This window comes from Gracilinanus agilis, chromosome 5, assembly GCF_016433145.1.
Source record: "Gracilinanus agilis isolate LMUSP501 chromosome 5, AgileGrace, whole genome shotgun sequence".
In the NCBI taxonomy this organism is placed as follows: Eukaryota; Metazoa; Chordata; class Mammalia; order Didelphimorphia; family Didelphidae; genus Gracilinanus; species Gracilinanus agilis.
The window spans coordinates 212,029,503-212,054,543 of record NC_058134.1 but is presented as its reverse complement, the minus strand read 5'-3'; the positions used below and the strand labels follow the sequence as shown (position 1 = coordinate 212,054,543).

The 25,041-nt window shown below is 33.4% G+C and overlaps 1 protein-coding gene across 1 annotated transcript in view; it reads right to left on the bottom strand.

The window, feature by feature from the left end:
• Window positions 1-24,363, bottom strand: part of NELL2 (neural EGFL like 2) — a 127,553-nt gene extending 103,190 nt beyond the window's left edge. Inside the window, exons 1-5 of the mRNA XM_044677797.1 lie at window positions 24,285-24,363; window positions 23,704-23,832; window positions 8,333-8,483; window positions 1,301-1,474; window positions 1,103-1,199 (exon numbers count right to left, since the gene is read on the bottom strand). Coding sequence (XP_044533732.1) covers window positions 1,103-1,199; window positions 1,301-1,474; window positions 8,333-8,483; window positions 23,704-23,832; window positions 24,285-24,339 — 606 coding nt within the window. The 5' untranslated portion in view covers window positions 24,340-24,363. The remainder of the gene's footprint in view (window positions 1-1,102; window positions 1,200-1,300; window positions 1,475-8,332; window positions 8,484-23,703; window positions 23,833-24,284) is intronic.
• Window positions 24,364-25,041: the final 678 nt, after the last annotated feature.

Here is a 25,041-nt window from a genome sequence, read left to right as displayed (position 1 = left end):
TGAGAATGTTATTTTAAGTGGGCCATTGTAGTACAACTTGAAAATTACCTATCAAAAAGCCAACTGATAGAGCAGCGAGGTAGCTCAATGGATAGATGGCCAGGCTTAGAGATGGGGGGGGGGGGTTGTGGGTTCAGATCTGGTCTTAGAAAGACACTTCCTAGCTGTGTGACCCTGGGCAAGTCACTTTACACCAAGTGTCTAGTCCTTACCACTTTTCTGTCTTGGAATTGATAATTAGTATTGATTCTAGGATGGAAAATAAGGGTTAAAATTTTTCTTCTAATGAAAAATAAAAGCAATTTGAAAGTCTTTTCTGATTTTAAAAATTCTGAAGTAGATAAAAACTTTTAAATGAGCTAAAATCAGCAAAAAAGTTAGGAATATATTACATATACACATATATATTAAAGACAAGCTATTGATCACATGGGTCGATGGGGATATGACTGGGGATGTAGATTCTAAATGATCAACCTAGTGCAAATATTAATAATATGGAAATAGGTTTTGATCAATGATACCTGTAAAACCTAGTGGAATTGCTCATTGGGTATGGGATGGGGGAGGGAAGAAGAGAGAGAAAGAACATGAATCATGTAACCATGGAAAAAATTCTAAATTAAACAAACAAATAAATAAATAAATGTTGGTGTTTTTTTTAAGAGACAAGCTATACACAATAGAGATGCATAGTTTCATGCATAATCTTATTTTTCTCCTTATATATGAAAGTATTATTTTGGAGATATAAAATGTTATAATTGGATAAAAGCAAAAAAAGAAAAAATGAGTTTTAAATACTATGCTTATTTAAATATTTTACATTTTTAAATTTTGCTTTATTTCTTATTTTAAAGTGTCCAAGTAATGACAATTATTAAGCAATCACTCATAAAAAGTTTACCAGTTAAATAAAATACAATTTTAAAAACAATAAAATGAGAATTTACCCTCCCTGTCTACAAAAAAGGAGAGCACAAATTGCTAAACTGAAAGAAATTCTACTTCTCCTGGTACATGTGTTTTCCATTCTTCATACTGAAGGAATTTACTTTAAGTGAATACTTATTTAATTTTTTTCCCTCCTGTAAAGCCTTACCTTAAAGTATCCATGCGCATCATTCCTTTGTCCTAGCCAAAATGTTGTGCCTAGAGGCAAATTCATGGAGGGTCTTTCTACCACTCTTTCATAAATTCTAAATAAAACAACAAAAAAAGAGGAAATGAAGCATTATACTTTATTTCTTGTTTTTATCTATAATGCCTCAATTACTGTATGGAATAAATTTTTACTTACTTATTGCAATCCACATGTAAAATCAAATGTGAGGCACTAATGGCTAAGGAGAGTCTATGCCACTTATCATCAGCCAAAATATAAGGAAACACTTCAGTTTGTGTTTGCTGACTGCTTGAATGATAATGCAACCTGATTTCATTTCGATGACCGCTACTTTCCAGTTCCAGGTATCTGTAGCATAAATGAAGAATTGCATTGTATACTATCCTTATCACAAGAGAAATATTTTATATCATAATCAATGAGAAACAGAATTTTTTTAAATCAAGGTCAATAAGGCTTTTTAGCCCAGAGAAGAAAAGGTAGAGGGTCACCCTAACAAAATAATCATGCTAAAGTTATTAAAGGGCCATTATATGGAAATGAGAAACCTCTACATCTTCTTCACTTTCATTCAGTACAGAAGAAGAAAATAGACTTGCTAGCAAAAATGAATTTAGGTTGGATTCACTTCAACAAACATCATATAAATAGGTAAAAAAAATTATTGATTTTTAAAAATTAGAAACTAAACATATAGAAGTTGTTTAATCTCTTCTGGTAAGAATTTTTTTAAGTTAGATAGTAACGTATATATATATACGTATATATATATATATAACAAAATCTGGAATTTTGTCCAGAAACAACTATGTAGATTAGGTTTCTTCTAGGCTTTGTGATCTAGTAATTAGTAGGTTTGTAGTTGATTAAATCAAATAGTGAATTAATTGAGCATAAAGAATTTTCAGTTATTGGCATTCTTCTGAAAATTACATCAACTATTCCATAATTAGATCTGTCATTTCTCAAGATATGTTAATGCTAAATCTCTATTGGAATTTGTGTAATATGTGCCATAATTAAAAATTATATATCAATATCATAAAATATTTTCCATAATGAAAGTATAGATATTACAACTAGACTTGTAATTTCATTGGCATAGGGAACTTTCAGAAGAGGAAATTCCTTCTACCAGTGAAAGTCAGATTATTTTCAGTTTGTTGTTTTAGAGAGTTCTGAAGCACTGAGAGCTTAAGTGTCTTATTTGGCACAGAAATACATATTATATATCTGAGATAGGATTTGAACCAAGTGTTTCCTGGCTTTGAGATCAGCTCTCTATCCACTATATCCATTATATATTCAACATCACAGTAGCATTTTCTTTTTTTTGTAGATGGCAATTTTTTAACTTTTTAATTTTTTTCAGTTACAGGTAGAAACATTTTCTTAACAATTGTTATCTGACATTTTATAATTCAGATTCTCTTCCTCTATCCTTCCCCATCTCTCCCCAAGGGTGTAAATAATCTGATATAATTTACACCAGTGATGTCATGCAATATATATTTCCATATTCCTCACACCATGGAAGAAGACATGTATTTCATATACTATAAAAAACTCATGAAGGAAATGAAGTAAAAAATAGAATGCTTTGATATGCAATCAGGTTCCAACAGCTCTTTCCTTGGCTGTTTATAGATTTTTTCATCATAAGTTTCTTGGGGTTATCTTGAAGCTATTATGATCAAAATTATCTTGAGAGACTGATTTTGGGGTAAGAATCTAAGTTTATTCATTGTAACAGGTTTACTGGTTAGACCAGCATCATAACTGATAAAAGGATATAGGTGTCCAAGGCTCTCTTGCAACCAGGGACAACCTGAGCTGGGTCAAGCAGTTTAATAAATAGATTTTTAGAAGCTCATTATTCAGTGCCTTCCCTGATGATTCCAAAACATCCCCAATTGGTGACAGCTAATCAAGAGGTTGTCCATCAACCTCCCCATAGCTATAGGTGGATAGGTCCTGTACATCAGAAAAGGGCCTTCTCTTCTTCATTTTTTAACAAAACTTTGTTAAAAATGAAGATATTCTTTGGGATTCCCAAGGACAAATACAAAAAAATAGCAGATTAGATGGTATCTCAAAAGAAGGAAAGTGAAAAAAAAATTCCTTTGGTATGGATACAGAATCTATTAGTTCCTTCTCTGGAAGCAGATGGCATTTTTTATCATGAGTTCTTTGGGATTATTTTGGATCACTTTATTGCTGAGAATAGCCAAGTCCTTCACAGTTGTTCATTGGATAGTATTCCTGTCACTGTATACAGTGTTCTACTGCTTCTGATTATTTCATTGTCCTTCAGTTTGTCTATGATTTCTGAGCTCCTCTTGCTCATCATTTCTTAAGCTCCAATAGTATTTCATTATAATTATATAAAAGACTTATTCAGCCTTTCCCCAATTGATGGGTATCTCCTCATTTTCCAATTCTCTGCTCCCGCAAAAAAAAGAGCTGCTTTAAATATTTTTGTAGATAAAGGTCCTCTTTTTTGTATCTTATTTCTCTGGAATACAAAGCTAGTCGTGGTATTGGTGGGTCAAAGGTTTACATTGGCTCTGGAAGCAGGGCACTCGCTCACTGACCAGACATGGACCCAGGCTGTGGCTGTGGCTGAGGAGGAGTGAGTATACCCTAGTAAATGCAGCCACAGAGGGGCAAGGATCCTACTGGTTGTAGTCATTAACAATGAGCAGAGTCTCTAGTTTGGATTCCAGGGGGAAAGGGCAAGTTGACACAAGGAACACAGAGAAGTATCTGAGGTCACTCATAGACCAAGGTGTGAGCCAGGGGAGCAGTGGCCATACCTAGCCTTGGACACTGGAAGAAGGAAGAGCTTCTTGAAACCCCAGAAAATGCTCAGAAAACAATAGCATGAAAGACTTGAAGTCTGAGATATTCCTAATGGGAAAATGTTACTTATAGCTCTTTTTTTTTCCTTTTTAAAAATTTATTCATTTTTAAGTATTTTTCCATCGTTACATGATCATGTTCTTTCCCTCCCCCTTTCCCTCCTCCCTCCCAAAGCCAACAAGCAATTCCACTGGGTTATACATGTATTATCACTCTACTTATAACTCTTAAGAACTTTGTCATTATTAGTAAATAAACATAAATGCAAAATAGAGGATACAAGAGAAAATTGACTATGATGATATAACAAGCCCCCATTTCCCCCAAAAAAAATTAAGGGGAGGGAGAATATTGCACTGGGAGAAGAGGGAAGTAAGAGGTAGAATAAATTAGAGTTATTACAGTGGAAGGGAAAGTAGGAAGTGGGTGGTGGGCAACACTTAAAACTTACTATCATTGGAATTGGCTCAAAGACGAAATAACATCCATACTCAATTGCATATAGAAATCTATCTTATCCACAGGGAGATAGGAAGGGAAGAGGATAGGAAAAGGAGGGGGGAAAATTGAAGGGAGGGCATATTGGGAGAGATGGGAGTCAGAAGCAAAAATATGAGAAGGATCAGTTAAAAGGAGAAAGATAAAAAGAGGAAAAAAGATGGAGGGAAATATACAATTAGTAATTGTAATTATGAATGTGAATGTGATGAATTCATCTATAAAACAGAAGCAGATATTCTGAGTGGATTAAAAAATACAGTCTTACAATATATTCTTTACAAGAAACATATTTGAACCAAGTCGAAATACACAGAGCACACAGGTAAGAGGATGGAGCAGACTCTATTATACCTCAGCTGAAATTAAAAATAAAAGCGGGGACAGAAATCATGATATCAGACAAAACAAAAGCAAAAATGGATCTATTCATAAGAGATGAGGAAGGAAGCATCTTGATAAAAGGTACCATAGATAATGAAGTAATAGCAATATTAAATATAAATGCACCAAATAGTATAGCATCTGAATTTGAAAAGAAATTAAATGAGCTACAGAAGGAAAACAGGCAGTGAAATTATACTAGTAAAGGACTTACATTTTCCTCTTTCATAACAAGAAAAATTGAGCCAAAAAATAAATGAAGTTAAAGAGGGAATAAAATTTTAGAGACGTTAGATATGATACACCTTGAAGAAAACTGAATTAATATAGAACAGATACATCTTTTCTCAGTGGTACATGGGACCTACACAAAAACTGACCATGTATTAGGGGATGAAAACCTCACAACAAAATGCAGGAAATCAGAAATATTAAATGCATCCTTTTCAAATTATAATGCAATAAAAATTATATTCAGCAAGTGGCTGTGGAAAGATATATTAAAATGAATTGGAAACTAGATCATCTAATCCTAAAAATGAATCAATGAACAAATCATAGAAAGAATGAACAATTTCATGAAAGAGAATGTCAACAATGAGACACTGTATGAAAATTTATTGGATACATCCAAAGCAATACTTGAGGAAAATTTTATATCTTTCAATGCTTATATCAATAAAGCAGATCAATGAACTGAGCATGCAACTAAAAAATAAAACTAGAAAAATAACAAATTAAAAATCCCCTGTTAAACAACAAATTGGAAATTCTGAAAATCAAAGGTGAAATGAGTTTAAATTGAAAGTAAGGAAATTATTTAACTAAGAAATAAGTTAAGGAACTAGTTTTATTTTTTAAAAAAAGATATACTATTTGTTAATGTGATTTAAAAATAAAAAAAGAACATCAAATTACCAGTATCAAAAATGAAAAGGGTATTAAAGCAATTATGAGGAGTTATTTTATCCAGTGATATACCAATAGATCTGGTAATCTAAGTGAAATGAATGAATATTTACAAAATTATAAATCACTCAGAATAAAAGAAGAGAAAATAGAATACTTAGATGACCCCATCTTAGAAAAAGAAATTGAACAGGTCATTAATGAAATCCTTAAGAAGAAAACTCCATAGACAGATGGATTCACAAGTAAATTCTACCAAACATTTAAAGATCAATTAATTCCAATACTAAATAAATTATTTGAGAAAATTGGCAAAGAAAGATTCCTACCAAATTCCTTTAATGACACAAATGTAGTGCTGATACCTAAACCAGGAAGAGCAAAAACTGAAAATTATAGAACAATTTCCTTCATGAATATCAATGCAAAAATTTTAAATAAAATGCTAGCAAGATTATATCAATAAATCACAAGGATCATATGCTATGATCAGGTGAGATTTATACCAGGAATACAGGACTGGTTCAATATTAGGAAAACTGAAAGCATAATTGACCAAATCAATAACAAAACCAACAGAAATAAGGTGATTATCTAAGTAGATGTAGAAAAAACTTTTGATAAAAACAATGCCCATTCCTCTTAGAAATACCAGAAAACAGAAATAAATAGAATTTTCTTAACATGACAATATCCAAAACCAAGAACAAGTATTATCTGTAATGTGGATAAACTAGAAGTCTTCCCAATAAGATCCTGAGTGAATCAAGGATGCCCATTATTACCACTAGTATTCAATATTGTACTGGAAATGTAGGTATAGCAATAAGAAAAGAAAAAGAAATCAAATGAATTAGAATAGATAATGATGAAATGACTATTATTCTTTGCATATGATATGGTAATATTCATAAAGAATTCTAGAGACTCAAATAAGAAATTAGTTGAAATAGTTAATAACTTTAGTAAAGTTGTAGGATATAAAATAAACCCACATAATTATCATTATTTTTATATGCTACCAAATAAGTCTCTCTGCAAGAAATAGAAAGCAAAATTCCATTTAAAATAATTCTAGATAATATAAAATCCCTAGAAGTCTAGTTGCCAAGGCAATCCCAGGAATTATTTGAATTTAATTACAACACATTTTTCATACAGATAAAGTCAAACCATAATTATAAAATCCTTTTTACACAAAGTCAGTTTTAAATAATTGAGAAATATTCATTGTTCATAGATGGGCAGAGCCAAAATAATAAAAATGACAATCCTACCCAAACTAATCTATCTATTCAATGCCATACCAACTAAATTACCCAAAATTATTTTATTGAGCTAGAAAAATAATAACTAAATTCATTTGGAAGAACAAGAGGTCAAGAATATAAAAGCAATTAAAGAAAAAAGTCTAAAAGAAACAGGTCTAAAAGTATTACAAAGCCATAATTATCAAAACTATCTGGTACTAAGAAATAGAAAAGTAGATCAGTGGAACAGAATAGACATACAATAAACAGTTGTAAAAGATTATAACTTTCTCTTTGACAACAGAAAAGATCCAAGTTTGGAGATAAAAATTCACTATTCTTGGTAAAAATTGTTGGGAAAATTAGAAAGCAGTGTGGCAAAAACTAGGTGCAAACCAAAATCTTACAAGAATTACCATGAATGATAAGATCAAAATGGATTTGTGACATAGTTGTAAAGGGAGATAACATAAGCAAATTAGAACAGGTAACATTACCTATCAGATTTGTAGAAGGGAGAGGGACTTATGAAAAAACAAGAAATAGAGAGCATTGGGGAGATGTAAAATGGATACTTTTTATTCAATTCAATTTTAAAAGGTTTCATATAAATAAAAATAGTTTAGTCAAGGTTAGAAGGAAAGGAATAAGTTGGGGGAAGAGGTTTATAAATAGTTTATCAAATAGATGTTGCATATCTAAAATACATAGAGAATTTTTTTCAGATTTATAAGAATATGAGCCATCCCCCAAATGACAAGTGGTCAAAAGATATGAATAGAGTTTTTTGGATGAAGAAATCAAAACCATTTATAGATAAGTGAAAAAATGCTCTAAAGAATTACTGATTAATCAAAATAAGTCTGACATATCATTTCATACTTATCAGATCGACTAAAATCATAAGAGGACAAAATGACAAATGTTGGAGGGGATACGGAAAAATGGGGACACTAACACACTATTATTGGACTGGCTCTACATTTTTGAAGGCAACTTGAAATTATGCCCAGAGTTCTAAAACTGTATACCTTAAATCCAGTAATAGTACTGTTGGGGTCTTTTCCTCAAGTGATCAGGGGAGAAGGAAAAAAAAAACCTTGCGTGTTCTAAAATATTTATAGCAGCGAAGATGTTATTAATTGTGTTAGGAACTATACAATACATAGATTACTGTTCATTTTAATAGCTTCAAAACAATCTTCAATGTATTAAATCTTACTTTGGTTTATTTCTGTTTAAATTCCTCAATTACATAACAATATATAGTAAAAATGAAGGTGACAGAGGAAGTGACACTTACCTTTTATCTAAGTGATGAATAGATAGAATAACACCTGAATTTAACTGAATTTGTTTTAAAGTCACCAAAACGGTAAATTCATGTTTATTTCTTAACTTCTGAAAAAACTGTTCAGCTGTAGCAATGGATGCTTTTACACTCCTTGATGTATCTAAAAATAAAACAAAAAAAAATACTAAGTATAGTCTAGAATTTGTCTTTATATTAGTATACAACAAATTTTAAATTTTTGTTGAATAATGATTTACACAGAACAGGCTAGTGCTTCTATTATCAAATATTTTAAACTAGACAACAGGTTCAAAAAACAATGAACATTAACGTCTCTGACTAAGAGCCAGTCCATGATATCATATTTTATTTTTCAAGAACAACAAAATCTGTTTGAATAGCTCCAAGATGTAGAAATATTTTGACTCATGTAAAGGATTCTGTGGCTCTCATTTGTCATACATGTATGTTCTTGATGTCTTCCTTAATGTTCTTGATACAGAAAACTGGATTTAAAACAGTTCTATTTTGTTCACCATTTCCTTTAGACAGAAGACTTCCTTTAAACAGAATTAAAGATGATTAATCACTCATATCCTTTAGTGTTTCTGATTTTTAAAAAATAGTATCTACTTGATGCAGATGAAACATGAAGATAATATCATCTCTTCATAGTTGTTGAATATATATTCCTATATATAATGTATGTATGTGTGTATTGCACATATATGTATATATGTGTGTATATATAGATGTATACATGCATATAGATATATAAACACATGTATTTCCTTCTATCTTGATGTAAGTTATGATACTTTAATGCATAATCTCTTGGCCAAGGGAGTTTTAGAAAGGAAAACAAAAAATCTCATTCGATATCCACACAGTCTTAGAACAGAGAAATGAAAGATAAAACACCCAGGTAGAATGATGGAGCTACATTAGGCAGTTGTCAGGGAGGGAGGAACACTTCTGGCTCTCCACTAAATGTGCATAAAATTCTCCACATGGTCATATTTGGGTATAAGGAAAGCCTTGGTGTTGGCTAACAAATTTTGAGGTAATTACTTGGAGGAGGAGAAACAAGAAGGGCAAATCTGATTCCAAACACAATTCAAATGTACATCAAGAGTCCTTGATTCCTGAACTCTTTGATGAGTCATAGTGAACGTATCGTTAGCACTGCTGAATTTGAGAGTTTTCACATTTTATCCTATCACAACACTATTAAGTAAATAGGGATGATCAATATGATATCCATCATCAGTCAAAGAATGAAAGAGAAGTTGGATGATTTATGTAAAATCATATGTCAAGTTAGGAGTGAAACTGAAATAAGTTCTCATGATTCATATTCAGTGTTCTATTAGTTATCACCCATCTTTGCTATTTGTATTACATTCTTCATGCATCTGTAACTGCCAACTGTTCATCATTTGTCAGATCCAGAAACTGAGGTCCTTCTGGGCTAATTAAATAATCCTTATTGCTATGAATTTCTTCTAATTTACTTTTTAAAAAAAACTCTTACCTTCTGCATTAGAATAAATACTATTTATTGGTTCCAAGGCAGAAGAGTGGTAATGGTTAAGCAATGGGGGTTAAGTGACTTGTTCAGAGTCACCCAGCTAGAAAGCATCTGAATCCAGATTTGAACTCAGTATTTCCTATCTCTAAATTCTCAATCCACTTAGCTGCCCCCTCCTAATTTACTTTGAAGATAAGTTCTTTTTTAAATTTAAAACAATGTGACCTGGATTTATTTTATTTAGAATGATCGCATAGAAACAAAATTATGTCTTATCAATGAGGGACTATATAGATGGACACTATGAAACTTTTGGAAAAATCGGTTGACCCACTTAATACTAATTGTGATTAAAAAATAGATGGTTGAGTAAAATTAGAAGTTATATTTTAAAAAATATTTTATCTATCTTCTTTAAATGATTTCATCGACTCCATATCTTTTATTACTCACTGTGTCAAATAAATTTCTGAGAGTCAGTGTTTTAAATATTAAAAATCAATGTAATCAACCTAGTAATAATGAATAAATTAATGATCAATGGTCTCTCTAGGTAACCAAAGACCAGGATACAGTGTCCTGGGTCATCTTAAATGTTCCTTCTGTCTTCCTGACAGCTTATGATTGAGCCTTCCCTGCAGGCAGAAAAGACAGTTTTAATTGGTGAATACTTTAAAGTGAATTAAGAGCATTCAGCTTCTCTCATGCAATATTGATTTCTACAGCACTGAACATTCCTTTTGTCATCAGACACATCGATAGTTGAGCTTCCTTTTGGCTTTGGTCCAGCTGCATCATTCTTTCTGGAGCTACCTGTAGTTGTCTTCTGCTCTTCCCTAATAACATGTTGGACACCTTCCAACCTGAGAGGTTTATCTTTTGATGTCACATCTTTTATCATTTTAATACTATCCATGGGATTTCCTTGCTAACAACACTGGAAAGATTTGTCATTTCCTTCTCCAGTGCATCACCTTTTGTCTAAACTCTACACTATAACCTGTCTGTCTTGGGTAACTCTACACAGCAGAGCTCAGTTTCCTTGAGCTATACAAACCCCTTCACCATAACAAGGTGGAAGTTTTTTTTCTCAAAAATCATTTTCTTTATTTACACACAGCATGAAGTATGAACTTTTTCCCTTGAAAAATAAGAGTTCGTTTCACATCTTTCCTCAAACTTAACTGAATAACATCTGAAGTAAAATCACAACAGGAAATACTTTCACCACTTTGAGAATTTGGGAATTTTTTATCCAAATGATTTTATTCCTCAACAATATTTTAGCATGAATTATAGAATTATAGCTTTGGGGGAAAGTACTGAAGGTGAGAATAAAATGCAAATTTACTTAAATGGAATCTTTAACTACTTATACCATTTTTTGTTGTAGATTTTTAAAAAAAAATTCTACTGCCTTTTCTCCCTAAATACTCCAATTAATGACTAATAAAATCAAACAAGGATCCATGTCATACTTGAGAAAACTGAGACAAACTCCAATATCATGCTCAGAATGACTCAGCTAGTAAATGACTAAAGCCAGATCTGAACCCTGGTCTTTCTGTCTCCAGGGCCAGCATTCTATCCACTGCACCACCATCTGCTTCTGATGAATCAATTCATTTTTAGATACATACATCTATATAAAATGATGTAAACTCTCATCAAAGATATTTGATAACAAATTTTTTTCCTATTCAACCATTTTTCTTCTTATTGGAAACACATTAATTTCATTTGTGCAGAAACTTTTCAACTTTCTATAACTGAAATTTTTATCTTTTGTATTTGCTACCATCCCTTGCTCAGTTAAGAATTCATACTATACTTAGAGCTGTAAAAAGCAGATCATTTTCTAATTTTTATAATATGAAATTTAATGAACATAAATATTGAGATCACTTCTCTCTTGTAAATTTATTGTGGAATATGGAATAGATACACCTACTATTTTTTTTGTTATCAAACTTCTTTGCAATTTTCCCAACTATTTTTTATCAAATAGGAAGATTTTCTCTCTGTTTTTTTTTTCATTTCTGGATTACAAAAAATTGGATTATTCAGTTCCATTATTTCTGAATTAATCTTGTCTAATCCATTCCATTGGCCAGTAGTCACACAGTTAGTTAGTGTCTGAGGCTGGATTTGAACTCAGTTCTTCCTCATTCCAGACCCAGCACTTTATCCACTGAACAACCTAGCTGACTCAGAAACAAATGGAGGTTAAGTAATCTCTGTATTAATCTACTAAAGAAGGAAATGGTGAAACCTTCCAGTATCTTTGCCAAGAAAACTCCAGAGTAAGCATGGTCCATTGAGTCATGAAGAGTCAGACATAAAATAACCGAAGAACTTCCTGACTCTGGGTTCGGTGCTCTATTCACAGAGCCACCTAGCTGATTCCTTCTATATTGAAAATTTTCAGATAATTTTCAAGTACTATTTCTTCACACTAAGATGTTCAATTTTTATTTTTTGTTTATTTGTTCATTTTACTTTTCTGGGTTCTTCTGGGAAGATTGTGAACTTTAAGTTATGTCTTCCTGCCCTTCAAGATCAATATATTTTGCTTTTATGGAGATCACATGTTCTTTTAATGTAGTTGTTTTCTGTTTCTCTTTTCCCAACAAGTCCTTTAATACAATTATATCTATATTTCCAAGCTGTTGTTCTTCTTTGCTTCTTTAAAGAGACTTGCCACTTTAAACTTAAATGTTTCTATTCTGGTAATTATCTCTACTATGTAGACTATAAATTCTATTTATTTCAATCTGACTACTTTTCTCATTATTCTGATTTCTCTCTTGACTCATTATGCTGTGCTTCCATGTTCTCTATGTGATTTATCAGATGATAGTTCAATTTTCTCTGCCTTGCAATATTCATTTGGAGATATTTATAATCTTTCAGATGTCTCAGTAACCATGTAAGTAAGATTCCTCTACTTTAGTGACTCCGTTCTCCCTTCTCCAGTTGGAGAGAACCTTTATTCCATTCTCAGTCATGCTTATGACTTTACAAATTTCCACACAATTTTCCAACCCAGGATAGCTTCACCCTCAAACTCCCAACACTCCCATTTTTAGCTCCCATTTTTGTGTTGCCTTCACCCCCTAGAATGTTGGCTCCTTTCAAGCAGAGAATGTCTTTCTTTTTGCTTGCAAAGTCCCTCAAAATTACAAGTATTTGATAAATTCTTTTGACTTTATTTATGATGTAACTTTTTAATTGAAATCTAATTATGGCAGATATTTTTCCAGTTTTTTCACCAAATACTAACTCCTTATTCTAGTAGGTGGGATCTTTGCATTTGTCAAACACTAGACTACTGTTATTTTACTTCCCTAGATTACCTCCCAGGCTTTTTGTGAGGATTAAATAAGATAATATTTGTAAAGAGCTTAGCATAGTGCCTGGCACATAGTAAGTGCTATGTAAATGCTAGTTATTATTATTACTATTATTGTTATCCATATAGGTTGGGTACTAGGTTGTAATTTGTTCCACTGATTAAGTTTTTTCTTTTTAATCAGAATTAATATGTTTTTTATTTAATACAAATGGTGTATTTTGTAAAAATTTATTTTGGTGTGTTCTTATAGTATCACTTTTGTTATCAATATGATCTAGTTAATAATACCTACAAATAACACTAATTTGGTCAATTTTTAAAAATACTGAAACAACCTCGAATTCCTCATATAATTCCAACCTGGTGACAGTATATGATTTTTTTTCATATGAGGCTATAGATGTTTTCAGCTAATTCCTAAGGTAATAGGAAAGCTATGTTTTATTTTCAATTTCCATTATATAGTCAATAAATATTAACTATCTACTATGTCCAAGGCACAAATATCATTGGTGTTTTAGGCCTATAATTTAATATCTACATTTTAATTCTTAGGCTTAGGTATTAAAACAATATTTTATTATAGAAGTAATTTTTGTACACATTTATATGATATTAGGGTTAAATATTATTAAATGTTTCATAGAATTCACTTGAAAATACATCTGATACTCTCTAGGCTTTGACACTGTTGTTCACTTCTCCTTAATACTCTCTTCTCTCAAAATGTTCAGGTCTCCAGTCTTTCTTGTTTCTCCTCCTACCTTTCTGACTGCTCCTCCTCTGTCTCTTTTGCTAGGTCTCCTTCCAGGTCACAGCCTCTAGTTATAGATTCTGTCCTGGTCCTTCTACTCTTCTTCCACTATATTGCTTCACTTGGTGATCTCATCAGTTCTCATGCATTTAAATACCATCTCTATGATGGTGATTCTCATATCTACCTATCTTACCCCAAATTCCCCACTAGATCTCCAGGCTAGCATCTCCAATTGTCTTTCAAGTATCTTGAAATGGATGTCCAGTAGTCACCTTAAACTCAATATATCCAAATTCTGAGGGACTGATGACAAAGAATGCTACCCACCTCCAAAGAAAGAATGGTGGCAGTCAGAATGCAGATGGGAGCACAAAATTTTTCAGTTGTTTATTTGGGTTTATTTGGGGAGGGGTTGGGTTTTATGACTACTCACAAAAACGAATGATGTGGAAATGTGTTTTGTGTGATAATACATGTATAAACCAGATCTAATAACCTGCTAGCACCAGGAGGGGGAAAGGAAGAGAGGAAGGGAGATAAGTCCTGTCATATAATTTAGGAAAACTTGTGTGGAAATTTAATATTACATGTAATTGGTAAAAACAAACAAACTCAATATGTCCAAAATAGAATTCTCTCTTTCCTCCTAAACCCTCATTCCCTCCTACCTTTTCTATTAGATAGAAGGCAACATCATCCTCTTAAGCCTTCAGGGTCACAATCTAAGACTGGACTCCCATTTCTCATCCTCCTGTATCTATTCGTTGCCAACATCTGTTGATTTCATCTTTGCATCATCTCTCCAATATATCCCTTTTTCTTCTCTGACATTGTCACCACCAGAGTGGTGGTAGTCTCTCACCACCTCAAGCCTGGATTATTTTAATAGCTCAATGTTAGGTCTGCCTGATCCATCTCTCTCCAACTCTGATCCATCCTTCATTCAGCCACTAATGTGATTTTCCTAAGGACCATTCGTGTTCCCCTCCTGCTTAAAAAAATTCTATGGGCTCCCTATAGCCTCCAGGAACAAATACAAAATGCTCTATTTGGCATTCAAAGTCTTTCATAATCTTGCCTCCTTTTCCAGTCTTCTTACCCCTTATTCCCTGACATGTGTTCTGGCTATTCTATACTCTACCTCTTGTCTCCAGGCATTTTCTCTAGTTGTCTCACAGAAAATACTCAGAGATGGGAAATGGAGAATCTTGTTTGAGGAACAGGAAAGAGGACAGTGTTATTAGATCAAAATGTACGTGATATAAGATATGAGAAGACTGGAAAGGTAAGGGGGAATTCGTGAAGGGCTGAAACCTGGAAGTAATAGAAAGCTTTTGGAATTTATAGGGTAAGAGAATGACCTAATCAGACCTTCTCTTTAAAAATAAAGTCACTTTGGCAGTAGAATAGGGAATAGATAGACCACAAATGGAAAGAAGCTTGAGTCTTCTCCCATTATCCACGGGCAATATATTGCAATAAGGGACTGTTCTAGACTCATGGCATTGTGCTGAAAGGAACCACAGAAAAGAAACCAATATTAACATTAAACTAACATGCTCCAAACGCCTTTTATGACTCTAAGTTCATAAAATGTAACCAAAAATATAAGAAGATATGGTAACAAAATAGTATCAGGAGACTTTAATGTAGTTCTCTCAGTTTGGGACAAACCTAACAAAAATAAACAATAGCAAAAATTGGACAAATTACTGGAGTAACAGTAATTTTTATAAAAAACTGACCATGTTTTAAGTTAGGATTATGTTTTGAATAATTTTCAAAAAAGCAGTAATAAACACATTCTACACAAATTATATAATATGATGAAAACAGTAATCAGTTCAAGGAGCATTAAACAAAAGCTTTAAAAAAGGTTTACAGAACTGAGAAATTTTTCACTAAGTTAATGAAAAAAGAGAAGAGAATCTTATCTACAAAACTATAAAGAGGGTAACAAAATAGGGCTCTTAATTGAACTTCAAAAAATGAAACAGAATTAGGTCTAATGAAAATTCTAAAATATATATATATATATGTATATATATATGTGTAGTGCTGATAAATTCAGAGAATTCCATCAAGCTTATTACATAAATGACTCTAAAAACTTGAGAAAAATACTCCTCCACCAAACTCCTTTTTATAATATATACTCCTATTACATCAGAGAAGGATAAGGAACAATACCATTAATGAAAATCAATTAAAAAGTTTAAATCAATTAAATCAATTAAAATCAATTAAAAAGTTTAAATAAAATCCTTTCAAACAAACTACAGAAATTCATTTAAGAAATCATTCATTATGACCAAGGTAGATTCATACAATAGATGTACAGATGGTTCAACACCAGAAACAATTAAAATAATGATATTAAAATCAAAAGCATTCAGAACCATATGGTTATCTCAATATATGAAGAAAAGGTCTTTTTTTAAAGTACAGCACTCATTTATGTTTGAAATGCTATAAAATATAGATATAAAGGGACTTTTTTCATATAATAAAAGTATCTATCTAAAACTCAGAGCAAGCATCATATGCAGTGGGGAAACACTAGAAAATTTCCAAAAAAAATATGGAAATAAAGAAAGGGTTCCTATTATCCCAAATACTATTTCATATTGCTAGGAATAAGAAAAACAAATTCTAAAGGAGCAAGGATAAACAAAAAGCAGATACTACAAAAAGCAAAACGATGGCATTACGGTTTACTTAGAAAATACTAGGCAATCAGTTAAAATTCTAATTAAATCCAGTTAAGGCAATTAATAGCTTCAGCAAAGTTTCAGGCTACAAAATAAGCCTTCAAAACTCAACCGCATTTCTAAATAATAATATTACTATAACAGTAACAAAATTTAAAAGATAGTTATAGAAAGAGAAATCTGATTCCAAATAACTATAAGACATGAAATATCTGGGAATCAGTCTACTAAATTACACACAGTATTAGCACATATTCTATTACAAAGTGCTTGTAAAAGAAATAAAGAACAATTTAAATAGATAGAAAACTATTCAGTGCCCATGGGTGGTCCATACAAGCATAATAAAAAAGAATTTACAAATCTGCCAAATTTAACTTATAATTTTAATGCTGTATCATTCAAACAATCAAATGGTCACCTTACAGAACATGATAAATGACAGAATTCATTTGGGCAAAGACAAGATCAAGAATAACGAGAATAAAAGGGGGAAATCAAGGACAAAAATGGAAAAACATTTCTAGCCCCTCAAAATATGTTATAAAGCAGTAGTCCTCAAAATATATCCTGATCAAGGGAGAATTAGAAACAATGGAATAAAACAAACCAGTCTTTAATAAACTGGAAAACAGGAACTTATTGTGAAAGAACACCATTTGATAAAAACATCTAGGAAATCTGGAAAAGTCTGGTTTAATGCCATATCTCATAAAGTAGATATGTGACCCGAATATTGAATATCATATTATTTTTTTTAAATAGAAGAAGAGATCATACACCTTTCGCAACTAGAAATAGGAGATGTATTATTTTTCTTAAACCCTTACCTTCTGTCTTAGAATCAATACTGGGTATCAGTTCCAAAGCAGAAAAGCAGTAAAGGCTAGGCAATGGGAAGGGTCACACAGCCAGGAAGTGTTTAAGGCACATTTGAACCCAAGACCTCCCATCTCCAGGGCTGACTTTCAACCCACTGAGCTACCTACCTGTCCCTAAGAGAAGTATTCTTAACCAAACTACAGAGAAAAGTTATTTCAAAAGAAAAAAAGATAAGATTTGGATTCCGTGACATTATAAAACTGTTGCAGAAATAAAATTAATTAAGCTAGAAAAAGAGGAAGCAAAATCAAGCAGGAAGAAAAAAATACAAAATCCTTGGATAAGGCTTTGCTATCCAAGATATACAGAAAACTAACAAATATATGTAATCAAATGTTATTCACTAATAGATAAGTATTCAAAGGTTATAAGTAAATAGCTCTCAAAAGAACCATTAACAACCACATGAAGAATGCTTAAAATCACTAAGGTAAATCCAAAATCAAAACAGTCCTGAGATTTTCCCTCACATCCTACAAATTAGCAAAGATGACAAAACACAGAAACTTAGTAAAGATTGGTGGAATTGTAGGGCACACTAATATAGAGTTGATGGAGCTTTGAATCAATATAAGCATTTTGAAAAGCAATTTGGAAATATGCAAATAAAGTATCCATATCCTTTGATCCAGAGATTCCATTACTAAGCTTTTTTTTCTGTAATTTTATTTTTTTAAACATTTATTAATATTCATTTTAACATGGTTACATGATTCATGCTCCTACTACTAAGCTTTTATACTAAGGAGAAATCATAAATGAACAACTCATATACACAAAAATAAAGCAGCATTTTTGGTGATAGCAAAGAACTAGAATCAAAGTAGATGCCCATTGATTAAAGAAAGGTTAAACAAATTATTATATATCAATATGCAATAGACTATTACTCTAAAGGAAAATCTAGGTTTTGTTTTGATTTAGATTTCTGTTATTATTAGTGATGTCAAGCATTTTTCATGTGGTTGCTCAAAGAATGATGAAAATGACAAAAAGAATTTTGGAAAGATGTACATATTGTTAAGAATGAAATATGTAATGCCAAGAAAAACAACATACACAATAAACTACATTGTAAACAGAAAGAATAACCATAATATTAGAAGATGATACCCCACCCCAATTCTTCAATGTAATGTGGTTCAAAGCATATGTACTTTTTTTTTTACTTTTTCAATATATTGATTTGTTTGGGTGGATTTTTTCTCTTGTTTTTTCTTGTTTTTTCTTTAAAAATATTACTCGTTGGGAGCACCTAGATGGCTCAGTGGATTAAGAGCCAGGCATAGAGATGGGAGGTTCTAGGTTCAAATCTGACCACAGAAACTTCCTAGCTGTGTGGCCCTGGGCAAGTCATTTAACCTCCATTGCCTAGCCCTTACTGCTCTTCTGCCTTAGAACCAATACACAGTAGTGATTCTAAGACAGAAGGTAAGGGCTTAAATACATACATATATATATATATATGTATATATATATGCATATATATACATACATATTATTTGTTATATAAGATGGTTTTCTGGAAGGGAAAGGAACAAGAATACTGGGAGAAATTTTGGTTTTAACAAAATAATCAATAAAAGTATTTTTTAAGTTAGAAATCTGTAGATAATTGTAAGTCATCTCCAATGAACAGTTTTGATATTTTTTATTATAGTTTTGGGAATTTTTCCCCTTAAGTGAACATATTCAGTCACTTAGTTTTAAGAAAAAGTATCAAATGTATCTTATTAACTGATTCATATTTAGTGGGAGCAAAAGAGGGAAATTTAAACCTCAGATTTTAAAGTTTTACTTTATTGTAGCCTAAATAATTTTTGCTCTCAGGAAATGATTGGATCTAACACAAATTGAACAGGATTTTTCCAAGGGATTTTTAGATCATATCACTTAGATGAGTAGCTACAGTTGTGCCTAAGAAGCAGTATCTAATATGGTCAATTATGTGGATGGTTTTCCTAATGTTGAACCATCCTTGCATTCCTGGTATAAATCCCACCTGATTAAGAGGATATAATCCTCTTGATCACTTGCTGGAGTCTCTTTGCTAATATTCTATTTAAAATTTTTGCATCTATGTTCATTAGGGAGATTGGTCTGTAGTTTTCTTTCTCTGTTTTTGATCTACCTGGCTTTGGAATCAGTACCATATTTGTGTCATAAAAGGAATTTGGTAGGACCGTGCTTTTTGTGGTGGCAAAAAACTGGAAAATGAGGGTATGCCCTTCAATTGGGGAATGGCTGAACAAATTGTGGTATATGCTGGTGATGGAATACTCTTGTGCTCAAAGGAATAATAAACTGGAGGAATTCCATGTGAACTGGAAAGACCTCGAGGAATTGATGCAGAACAAAAGGAGCAGAGCCAGAAGAACATTGTACACAGAGACCAATACACTGTGGTAAAATAGAATGTAATGAACTTCTGTATTAGCAGCAATGCAATGACCCAGGACAATTCTGAGGGACTTATGGAAAAGAATGCTACCCACATTCAGAGGAAGAACTACAGGAGTGGAAACAGAAGAAAAACAACTGCTTGAACACATGGGTTGAGGAGGACATGATTGAGGATGTAGATTCAAAACTACCACACCAATGCAACTATCAACAATTTGGAAATAGGTCTTGATCAATGACACATGTTAAAACCAGTGGAAATACACATCAGCCATGGGGGGGGGGGGAAGGTTGGAGGGGGGGTGAAGGGGAAAGTAAGAGCATGAATTATGTAACCATGTTAACTTTTCTAAAAAATAAATATTAATAAATGTTTAAAAAATAAATAAAAGGATACCATTCAATACTTTAAAAAAAAGAAGTATCTAAGAAGCTTCAAATAAAATTAAAACTTAGAATTTTAAATTATATTCAGTTACAATTTATTCAATACTTATAGTTTCTTAACATTATATTTCATTTTTTATTTTCTTTATTTCATTCAATAGGAAAAAATAGAACTAAATAAGAAAGAACAGATTCACATGCTGCAATCATCTGCCAAAAAAATTTATATATTTGAAGAAATTCTGTGACCACTTAAGGAACTCCAAAACCTGAAGCCACCAAAAGAAGTGACCCTGCATTAAACAGCATAGACTTGCTATTTTTTTATTTCACAGAAACTTTAAAAAAACTATATACTATTAGTTAGAAAAGGTACTTTAAATGTTTTTCTATTTAATAAAAGAAGACTGGAAGGATACCAAGGAAAATTAATCTGCTAAATTTAATCTGGTATCCAAGAGTATCTTAAATCATTTGTCATTTGTTTCAACTCTGGTTGTCCTATTTCATGTGTAATACCAGAAAGTTCACTTACACAATCCATCTGTCATAAAGTTAATCTACAAAATCTGCAAGACTGAAAGCTTTTTATTCCTGAGAAACCAAAAAAATGCTCTATGCCAATATAAATCAGAATTGACTTCTTGGAATCAGATTTCCAACCCCCATCATTTTATACTTTTTTGAAGATGAGAAAAACTTATTATTCATGAACCAACAATCAAAATAGTAAGTTTAGAAAGTGTATTTTCTTATTAAGATATTATTAAGTTAAAATTAATAGACATTCAACAATTTAATTATCTAATAAGATGTTCTATAAATACTTGACAAACTGCACTTAAGTTGACAGCTACTAACAGTAGCTAACATTTGTATGTAGCATTTAATTACCAACTCTATGTATTGATTCTCAAATCTATCTGCCCCAAACTCTTTGCTGATCACTTGATGCTAGTATCTCCAACTGACTTTCTGACATCTCAAGCCTAATGTCCAATAAACATCTTAAACTCTATATGTCCAAAACAGAATTAATTCCTCCCTCTAAATCCTCAGCCTCTCCAACTTTTCCTATTACTATAGAAGAGAGCATCATCTTCCCAGCCCCTAATCCTGGATTTTTCACTATCTCTCACCCTCCATATCCAATCTATTACCAAGGCATTTTGATTTCACTTCTGCATCATCTCTAAAATATGTTCCCTTCTCTCTTCTGAGAGAAGTCAGTCTAGTACTGGCCCTCATCATCTTATGCCTGGGTTATTTTAATAGCTTGCAGGTGGGTCTGCCTCCTTCAAGTTTCTCTCTATTCCAATCTATCTTCCATTCAGCCACTAAAGGGGTTTTCCTAAACTGCAAGTTGGTAAATGTCACCCTCCACCTCAACGAACTCCAGTTGCTTCTTATAGCGTCCAGGATCCAATACAAATACAAAATGCTTTGTTAGTCCTTTAAAGCCCTTCATAGCATAACCTTCTCTTACCTTTCCAGTCTTCTTACACCTTATTCCCTGACATGTATTTTTTGAAACAGTGACACTGGTCTCCTTACTCTTCCAGAAACAATGGATTGGCTCTTGGCATTTCCTCTGATGGTTCCCCATGCCTGAAGCATCTCTCTGACTACTGACCTCTCTAGCTTCCTTTAAGTACCAACTAAAATCCCACCTTCTATAGGAAGCCTTCCTTAACTCCTCTTCCTTCCATGGCCTTTCCTTTGTTACTATTTCCTATTTATTCAATATATAGTTTGCTTCCTATAGATTTGTTAGACTGTAAACTCCTTGAGGGCAGGGACTGGGCTTTTTTTGCCTCTTTTTGTATCCCCACTACTGTGTGCCCAAACTTTGTACTTTGAACTTCAAAGGTTGTAAAAGTCAATCTGAATTGTTTCAATGGTAACAATCTGTTAGGTGTTATAAAGATAACAAACAAACCCCAAAACTATCATTTCCAGGAAATTGCAAAAGAAGTAGGACTTGGTCCCTGCCCTGCAAGAACTGTGCTTCTGTTACCATAGTATCAGAATGGATACCCAAAATAACTTTTAATGGAGAAAAAGAATTGATGTTTGAGATTCTTTTCTGGCTGTTGCCCTACTATTTGACTTCAGAAAACTGAAAGTGTTCTTTCAGCTCTACTGAAGTTGTGTGCATTTGCAACAGTTCTAAGATCCAACTAGATTTAGGTCACCTTCAAACAACTTTTTAAATCCAGGCTGGTTTTAGCTCTTAGAATATAGTTCTATTAATACTATATATTTAAACATTATTTCATCATAAATTCCTGTAAAGCCACTTTCCCTTATTTTTTTAAAACCCTTTCCTTCTGTCTTGGAATCAACTGGTTTCAAGGCAGAAGAGTAGTAAGGGCTAGACAATGCTGGGGGATGGGAGAGGGAGGAGGGTCAAGCGACTTGCCCAGGGTCACATAGCTAGAAAGTGGATGAGGCCAGATTTGAACCCAGGACCTCCTATCTGTGGGCCTGACTCTCAATCCACTGAATCACCCAGCTGCCCCCCTCCCTTTCCCTTATAATTAAAGACAAGAGCCATGGTGTAATGGTTAGAGGCTTCAGTTTTGTTTTTTATGAAAGCAGTTTCATAAATAATGTTGACAATATAATGAAGCAATAATAGTAACATGCTAGGAGATTTTGCTTTTTTCCAAAACATTATATATAACCAAGATGCTGGTCATTCTAAAGAGGAAATATTTTATCTGAAACTTTCAGAAAATAATTTCTTTACTTAAAAAAAAAAAAGACATCCTTTACCTTCCACCTTGGAATCTATGCTAAATATTGGTTCCAAGGCAGAAGAGCAGTAAGGACTAGACAAATGGGGTTAAGTGACTTGCCCACAATCACACAGCTAGGAAGTATCTGAGGCCACATTTGAACCCAGGACCTTCAGGCCAGGCTCTCAATCTACTACTGAGCCACCTAGTGCCTCAAAGAATAATTTCTTAACCAAGACTGCAGATACTGTATTTCATAACTGAAGTAACTTCACCTAAATGAGAAGTTTATGTTTTAATATAGTTCCCCTGGATCAAAATTAACCTATTTGCCATTTGAATCTCTTTACAATAATCAGGGGACCTAGTCATTAAAATTGATGGGAATTACAAACTAAAGTTATGGGAGAAAATCAATCCCTGGTACTTAAAGTGAGAAAAAAGAGGTGTATGTATATCAAACTAGACCCTGGCTACACAGATCAGCAAAGATACTGTCACCATAGCAATCTAATACAAAAGTTTGGGTGAGGGCTTTGCTAAGAACTTCCCCATTTATCTACTTGGATCCCAGGATACACACATTCGATTAGGGTTAGGCACTTTCCCATACCTTGAAAAAGAAAGGCTTTGCTTCCATTGTGCAGCCCCGGAACCTGGAGCACTCCGGCCGTGGACTCCCCCAGCTCTAAAGCGGTCAAGAAGTCGATTTTCAAGGAGGGGTCTACTCCAATCCCCCAAACTGAGGGCGAGGGTTGGACATTGGGGAGATAAGAAAGAAAGAAAAAGCATCATCAAAATAAAAGTCTGACACTACAGGGCAGTGATTATATCAGAAACTGACAAAGGCGACTGTTCCTTCCCAGAATCTCACCTGTGCTCAATCAGCTGGGCTTAAAAAATAATTTAACACCCAATCTTATTTCCACGAAATGCTTAAAAATTCTTCCATCTGAAAAGTATTCCTCTGTTCACAAGGCTAAGATAGGGGGCCCGATCGTCCGTTAGATCTCGAAATGGCAGAGGGGAGCAATCTAGCCTTTCCCACCCTGTTTCTGGGGCCTTCCAGTGCGACAACTGGCTCTTATTTCCATTGCTGGCTCTTCAGAACCGCCTCATGTTGGCTCTGTTTCTAGTGTCTACAGAGCCTAATGCAGACTGTTCTTCCCTCACCCCAGCCCAGCAGTCACTGACCTGCTCCAAGATAGAAGATCAAACAGAATGTGATCCCTAAGATTGAAGATTCCATGGTGTGGATCTTTTCAGTTCATCTTCTTCCTCTTAAAAAAAAAAAAAAAAGAAAAGCCAACAACAAAAACAATTCAGACACAAAAAACCCCACCCTCTTAGAATAAAAATAAACGCCTGCCTCTCCCTTTGTCACTTAATTATTACTTTTTTTAAATAAAGGAGGGCGATTCCTTAAAAATAAAAAGCATAAATCTGTCAGACTCTTGAACAAATTGGACTCTCCGATGCGCACATCATTCCCATAGAGAGAGTGGCAGCAGGGGCAGAGGCAACCGGTACTAGAAGGGTGAAAAAGAGGGAGGGGTCAGATTTAGCCCGAGCTATGTTCTATTAGGGAATTGTCCCCAGAGGCGAGCCGACCAAAACCGGGCGAGGGAGCGAAATCGAGAAGAAGGAGGACGAGGACGAGAAAAAGATTGGTGACTGTGGTGGAGGTTGGGGGTGGCGGCGGGTGTGGGTGGCAACAAAAACTCCCTCTCCCACTGCAGCCAGGACCTGTGATGAAGGCAGAGACAATGGGAAGAGAGCCCAGAGATGCTCAGAGAAGAGATTGCCCTTTCAGGGAGGGGCAAGCATCAGGGAGGGCGGAGAGAAAGAGAAGAAAACCAAGAAAGCTGAAGAGCTGCCTTGTCCCTTTCCTCCCACTGCAACAGATTTCGGGAGCAACTGCAGCCTCCTCCTCTTCCCTCCCACCATCCTG